The sequence below is a fragment of the Gobio gobio genome (genome assembly GCF_949357685.1).
Source record: "Gobio gobio genome assembly, chromosome: 13".
In the NCBI taxonomy this organism is placed as follows: Eukaryota; Metazoa; Chordata; class Actinopteri; order Cypriniformes; family Gobionidae; genus Gobio; species Gobio gobio.
Window position 1 is genome coordinate 681,057 of NC_137106.1, and position 7,500 is coordinate 688,556.

Here is a 7,500-nt window from a genome sequence, read left to right on the forward strand (position 1 = left end):
ACAGTGGTGTAAAACATCTGCTCAAACTGAATGCTTTATTTCATTCTTCTGTAATTGTTGCTGTAATATCAGGAGTTTGATTTATTATCACGGCAGGTATAGATCTATCATTGTTAGATATAGATCCGGGTCGCTAAAGAGCCCAATATGGAAGAATGTTTGTCGTGCATTTAAGGGTTAATACTTTACTTTACTTTTATGAAAATACCCGAGGCTTGAAGAACTCAATACACCATATCATGTCGCAAACTTTTTTTAATCTAGTTTTAATAGCTGTTCGAGTTTATGGTCATTTGTTTGTTTCGCGCTGTGGTAGCAAAGAGGAAGAGATGATCGGCTCATTTGTTTAAAATCATTACAAAGTTTATTGAGATTATTGGAGCTACTGATGTTTGCTTGCGCATGAAATAAAAGATCCTGAGCGTTAGAGAATCGCTCAGTGACGTCACCGATGATCGATACAGTGACGTCACTGATCTGCAGTGCAGCAGACACGCCCTGAACGCGCATTGATCGCTTATTATGGACATTTTACACACACGTTTCTAAAATAAACATATTAACTAACTTTCATTTTTGACAGCGACTCGAACAGGGCGGGGCTACACAAACGCTGCCAAAAATCACGACTACAGTCATGTGAATGATTTAAGTGATGTGGACTTTTAACCTTTTAGCGCGTTCCGTTCCACCAGAATCGAGTGAATCTGTGGATCCGCCAGGAACTTTCTCATCTGCTCGAGCGCGCTCTTCTCCTCCAGCGCGCTCTCGAGAGACGCGGGCGCGTCGCCGCCATCTTCCAGCAGCAGCGGCACGAGCTTGCGGATGTGTTTCTGCAGAACAGACGCGTCGGCCACCGTCTGCACGGCCGCGGAAACCTCCATCCCGCCGCCGCTGTCCTCTCCTCCGCCACTGTCAGACATTTCCCGACACGATGAACACGCAATAAGCCGATGATTGAGCTGTGAGAGAGATCGCGATGTGTCTCACGGACTCTGTCACATCACCGTAATGACCAGCGCCCAGCGCGTCGGGAAACTTTATTGTTTCGCGGGCGTCTGTGATATGTAGTTTTTCCACCTGAGGAGCGTATGAGATAACGTGACGCTTGAACTACATTACCCAGAAAGCCGAAAATCGCCACACGCGCAAGCGTCATCGTGTGAATCACACCCAATTACATGACATATTAAAGAAAATAATACTAATATAATCACGCACATATGGAAATAATCATTTATAATATTCCCTATAATGTTGTAGACTGCTTGAAAACCCTTCAAAAAAAGTTTTATTGACTTTTCGCTCACTTACTAAATATATCGACTACTAAACCTGAACAATAACTCGCATGAACCATAAACTAGTGTCTACTATGAACTGTAAATGGTGTCACGTGACTGGCACCTGCCCGTTAGCGCGTGCACGCGCGTGTGTTCATGTCAGTCCTCCTGAGAGCGCGCGCTGGTCCTGTCATGATGCCGCACAAGTCAAAGAAAGACAAGGTAAGACTTTCTGTTGACAAGTTTAACTTAACTTTATCTATCTATCTATCTATCTATCTATCTATCTATCTATCTATCTATCTATCTATCTATCTATCTATCTATCTATCTATCTATCTATCTATCTATCTATCTATCTATCTATCTATCTATCTATCTATCTATCTATCTATCTATCTATCTATCTATCCACATGAAAAAATACTATAGTATATTATAGTAAAATGACTCTAGTAAATACTATAGTGTTTTTTAACCATACTATAGTAAATATACTACAGTAAATTAACAAAGTGTAGTAAATACTATAATATACTACAATTTACTGTAGTATCTTTACTATAGTATGGTTCAAAAACACTAGTATTTACTAGAGTCATTTTACTGTAATTTTACTATAATATACTATACATTTTTTTTCATGTGTGTAATATCATGTAATATGTGTGTCCAGAGTGTGAAATCCAGCAGAAAGGGCAGCAAACAGCATGAAGATGATCAAGACTCTGAGGTAAATGTTGATTATTGGATGGATATTGGTAAAGTGGAATACTTTGAGATTGTTTGACTGTATCATTCATGAACATAATTCTGATATTTATCAATAACACAAGGGTCATCCTTGACCAGTTGTGCCCTGAGTATGGATAAGCACTTCAGGAATCATAAATGTGTGTGTGTGTGTGTGTGTGTGTGTGTGTGTGTGTGTGTGTGTGTGTGTGTGTGTGTGTGTGTGTGTGTGTGTGTGTGTGTGTGTGTGTGAGAGAGAGAGAGAGAGAGAGAGAGAGAGAGAGAGAGTGTGTGTGTGTGTGTGTGTGTGTGAGAGAGAGCTGGAGCCACTGGACCCTCTCACAGGTGTGTGTGTGTGTGTATGTGTGTGTGTGTGTGTGTGTGTGTGTGTGTGTGTGTGAGAGAGAGCTGGAGCCACTGGACCCTCTCACAGGTGTGTGTGTGTGTGTGTGTGTGTGTGTGTGTGTGTGTGTGTGTGTGTGTGTGTGTGTGTGTGTGTGTGTGTGTGTGTGTGTGTGTGTGTGTGTGTGTGTGTGTGTGTGTGTGTGTGTGTGTGTGAGCTGGAGCCACTGGATTGTTATTATTATTATTCTTACTGAATGTGCTATTAGAGCAGGTGTGTGTGTGTGTGTGTGATTGTGTTGATATCTGAAGCTATTCTGAGCCATGATCTTGTGATTATTCTGATCTGGATGTTCTTGGAGAGCAGCTCATCCAGCGGGAACATGACACAGATCCGCCAGCGGACATGATCCCGCTTCAGGAAACCAGGCTTGTAACGGAAGCTGTTGTGTGTGACTCTGGTTTCAGAAGATCCATCCCAGAATGCAGCAGCTGCGCAGCAAACATCCGCCCGGCCCAAGAGCATCACACACACACTCACACACACGCAGACTGAGCACCTCCAGCTTCCCCATCAGCACCAGCAGAGAGCTGGAGCCACTGGACCCTCTCACAGGTGTGTGTGTGTGTGTGTGTGTGTGTGTGTGTGTGTGTGTGTGTGTGTGTGTGTGTGTGTGTGTGTGTGTGTGTGTGTGTGTGTGTGTGTGTGTGTGTGAGAGAGAGCTGGAGCCACTGGACCCTCTCACAGGTGTGTGTGTGTGTGTGTGTGTGTGTGTGTGTGTGTGTGTGTGTGTGTGTGTGAGAGAGAGCTGGAGCCACTGGACCCTCTCACAGGTGTGTGTGTGTGTGTGTGTGTGTGTGTGTGTGTGTGTGTGTGTGTGTGAGAGAGAGCTGGAGCCACTGGACCCTCTCACAGGTGTGTGTGTGTGTGTGTGTGTGTGTGTGTGTGTGTGTGTGTGTGTGTGTGTGTGTGTGTGTGTGTGTGTGTGTGTGTGTGTGTGTGTGTGTGTGTGTGTGTGAGAGAGAGCTGGAGCCACTGGACCCTCTCACAGGTGTGTGTGTGTGTGTGTGTGTGTGTGAGAGAGCTGGAGCCACTGGACCCTCTCACAGGTGTGTGTGTGTGTGTGTGTGTGTGTGAGAGAGCTGGAGCCACTGGACCCTCTCACAGGTGTGTGTGTGTGTGTGTGTGTGTGTGTGTGTGTGTGTGAGAGAGAGCTGGAGCCACTGGACCCTCTCACAGGTGTGTGTGTGTGTGTGTGTGTGTGTGTGTGTGTGTGTGTGTGTGTGTGTGTGTGTATGTGTGTGTGTGTGTGTGTGTGTGTGTGTGTGTGTGTGTGTGTGTGTGTGTGTGAGAGAGCTGGAGCCACTGGACCCTCTCACAGGTGTGTGTGTGTGTGTGTGTGTGTGTGTGTGTGTGTGTGTGTGTGTGAGAGAGAGCTGGAGCCACTGGACCCTCTCACAGGTGTGTGTGTGTGTGTGTGTGTGTGTGTGTGTGTGTGTGTGTGTGTGTGTGTGTGTGTGTGTGTGTGTGTGTGTGTGTGTGTGTGTGTGTGTGAGAGAGAGAGAGAGAGAGCTGGAGCCACTGGACCCTCTCACAGGTGTGTGTGTGTGTGTGTGTGTGTGTGTGTGTGTGTGTGTGTGTGTGTGTGTGTGTGTGTGTGTGTGTGTGTGTGTGTGTGTGTGTGTGTGTGTGTGTGAGTGTGTGTGTGTGTGTGTGTGTGTGTGTGTGTGTGTGTGTGCGCGTGTGTGTGTGTGTGTGTGTGTGTGTGTGTGTGTGTGATCTCTACTACATCAGTGTTGTTGTCAGCTCTTGGGTTCAGTATTGATGCTGGTGTGTGAGAGTGTGTGAGAGTGTGTGTGTTCTCTTAATGAACAGGATGTATGTGATGCATAATTTAGCTCAGCGGATGCTCGTGATTGCTGACCTGCGTCTCGATGACTCGCTATCGTCCGGTTCATCTACAGAGCAAAGCTCTTCTGCCATTGGTCTGATTTCAGTCACATGACCACAGTGGAAACTCATCATCATCATCATCATCATCATCATCATCATCAGGGCTTTATTGATGAGTACATGATATTATAATAATGTGATTATCAGTAGCATCTCACATAGGGGAAACGCCCCCAGGCGTGATAGACTATGGAAGCACCAATCACAGCACGCCTGTCTGAAGGACGGACCAATCACAGCTCAAGCGTCCGGGCCCTTGAGTGCGCTAAGCGGATGTAGACTGACCTAGTGGAAGTTTGTAAGCATGCATCATTATAATGATACAGGGATCCGGGGGTTAAACGTGACGTCTATGACGGGAAAGCTCCCTGCTGTTTATAGAACATCAAACATAAAATAGGAATGACCTTAAATTTATTGAGGTAGCATCACATTAGAATGTACATTTCCTGAAGAAAATGTGAGTGATGCTTGCCTGCCGTGGCAAAAAAAAAATCCACTCGGATGCTAGGGTGTGTGTACTGGTTACTCACCCGAGACAAAAGAGCCCAAACTCATGTCTGTGCGATGTTCTGGAGCTGAGATATGGCTTCTTTATGTTGCAATATGGTTGCTAGGGTACTCTAAATGGTTGCTATGGTGTGGCTATACAGTTTATGAGGTGATATTTAAAGACTATTTGCCAGTCTGAGTCAAAAGAGCCCAACTCTGTATTTCTACAATGCTCTGGTGCTGAGATATGGCTCGTTAATGTTGACATATGGTTGCTAGGGTGCTTTAACTGGTTGCTAGGGCGTGGCTATGAAGTTTGAATGTTACTACTTATTAGCTGCTTGATAGGTTGATTCAAATGAGACCAGCCCCAAGTGATGTTCTGAGGCGGAGATATTATCACACAAACCTCTTCTCAATGTTAAGTCTATGGGGACTCAATTGGACGATTTTTCGCCCACCGAAAACAAACATCGTACACCCGATCGCGTAGAAAAGATATAGCACACCTCTCCTCAATAAAGCGCACGATTTGACACCTCATTCATGGGTCTGCGACAAACGGACAAACGTCTTGTGTTGATCTAACGGCCGATCTTTGCTCTCATGGATCTATAATTTGTTCGCTGGCGAATCGTTCAGACTGAGGGCAAAGAGAAGCTTCGTTACTTTTTTATTTTTAGGCTATTTAACTTTACGTTAGCGTTGTAGCCGACTAGCACTGAATTGTTTGCTTTATTTCATGTGTAGCTTATTATACCTTTTACTTAAACTTTTGTATTATTGATCAAACATAAACTTGCATTTAACAAAAAGAGACTGTGTTGTGTTTCATGTCATTTAATGTTCTCACAGTGATAATCATATTGTCTGAACCAGATATTAATATACAGATTTTCTCCTCATTGTTGTCACTACTAGAGCAAGCTCCTGATTGGTTAACGCGACGCGAAATATCCGCCAAAGTTCAGATTTTTGAACTCGGGCGATTCGTGTCATTCGCCTCAGAATGTCTATTCGTGTCTTTGCATTGACTTCACATGAGGGGGAAACCCAGAAAGACTATTACCCACGTTATTTTCTAATTCCAAAGAAAGACGGGGGTTTGCGTCCGATAATGGACCCACGTGCTCTAAACAAGCACTTGAGGAAGTAGGGCTGGGCGATAAAATGATAACGATATGTATCGCGTCATCGATGTCAATAAAAAATGCGTTCGATGAAACGTTCCATTTTTTTTTTCTTCGTTGGAAGAACGACTCATAGGTCCCTGACTCTCTGTGGTCATTAAAAATCCCCTTTATTTCTTAGCATTTCCCTGCTTGACCAATCAGAGCACAGTGTGCTTTTCAGAAGGAGGGGCTTCATAGAGACAGGAAGACAGACTGGAGCCACGTTTCCATTACCCTTCAAATTGCGCAAATTGAAATTGCGAATTGAAAATACGCCCAATGGAAACGCATCAATTTCGCATAAACTCCCATATATCGCAAAAAAGTATTTACGCTCGCATGAGGTGGTTTTTCAGGCAATTCGAAAAAGGAAATTTTCGCAAAACTGCAATGGAAACAGTTTTTCCGCATGTACAGGTCAGCTGGTCACGCATTGCTCTCACACAGGGCCTACATATCATTTTTTTCCACTCAAGTATGTACGAGATCTTATGTCGTTAAAACAACATATATTTTCTCCTAATAAGGAAAGTGGCGTAACTTTATAATGACGGACCCCGGTGCAACCACAAATATCATAACTATCTCTAGGCCTACTGTAATTATGACATATATTCAAGAAATGTATTAAAACTGAAAGACGCTATAGTTTCAGCCGTACTCAAAGATGCTGCGAATGTTTGGCGATGTTGGAGCTCTGAAACGTCGCAAACTCGCGTCAAGGCTGATGTGAATGGTTTTGACGTAAACTATTCGCTTTTCCGTTACGCGTCCGGTGTGAAAGGGCCTTAAAGGTCCCGTTTTTCGTGTTTTTTTGAAGCTTTGATTGTGTTTACAGTGTGCAATATAACATGTGTTCATGTTTCGCGTGTAAAAAAACACAGTATTTTTCACACAATTTACTGATCTGTATTCCGCTGTTTTCACTGTCCTCAAAACGGCTTGACAGATTTCCCTGTTCTATGAAGTCCCTCCTTCAGAAACACGTAACGAGTTCTGATTGGGCCAGCGGTTCCCGTGTTGTGATTGGACAGCAGCTTAGCGCACGCAGAGCGCACGTTACCGGAAAGGTCGCGCCTCTCACCATAACGGGGAGATAAACGCGCTCAATGATCTCTAAGTGCAGCGGCCCTGGGAAAGCCAAACAAAGGTGACTTGACTCCAGGATGAAAATAACAGCGTCTCCACGACATGGCGACAAACAAACTCTACAAACGCAACCGAACGCAACACTTCCTCTTCTCCACGCGGGAGCAACAAGACCACGCCCCCTTTTTCGCGTATTCTCGTGGGCGGAGTTTAGTCGACAAACTGCTCTACTGACGTCATTAAAGCAGGAAATACCAGGATGTAGAACAAACCGGCCGTTCGCTGTAGGCTTTGAAAGGGAACTTCTGTTAAATAAAATATCTCGCTTGGCATTGAACTTTGAGCTTTATAATTTTACAGGTATTATAAATGCTCTAACAGCAACATTACACACTAACTAAAGTTTGAAAAATGGGATCACGAAGAACAGGACCTT

General features: G+C 44.4%; 1 protein-coding gene across 1 annotated transcript in view; it reads right to left on the reverse strand.

Annotated features, from left to right (window-relative positions):
• The window catches only part of dync1h1 (dynein, cytoplasmic 1, heavy chain 1), a 132,340-nt gene extending 131,327 nt beyond the window's left edge, over positions 1-1,013 (reverse strand). The window contains exon 1 of the mRNA XM_079833960.1: positions 671-1,013. Coding sequence (XP_079690086.1) covers positions 671-923 — 253 coding nt within the window. The 5' untranslated portion in view covers positions 924-1,013. The remainder of the gene's footprint in view (positions 1-670) is intronic.
• Between the last annotated feature and the right edge of the window lie 6,487 nt (positions 1,014-7,500).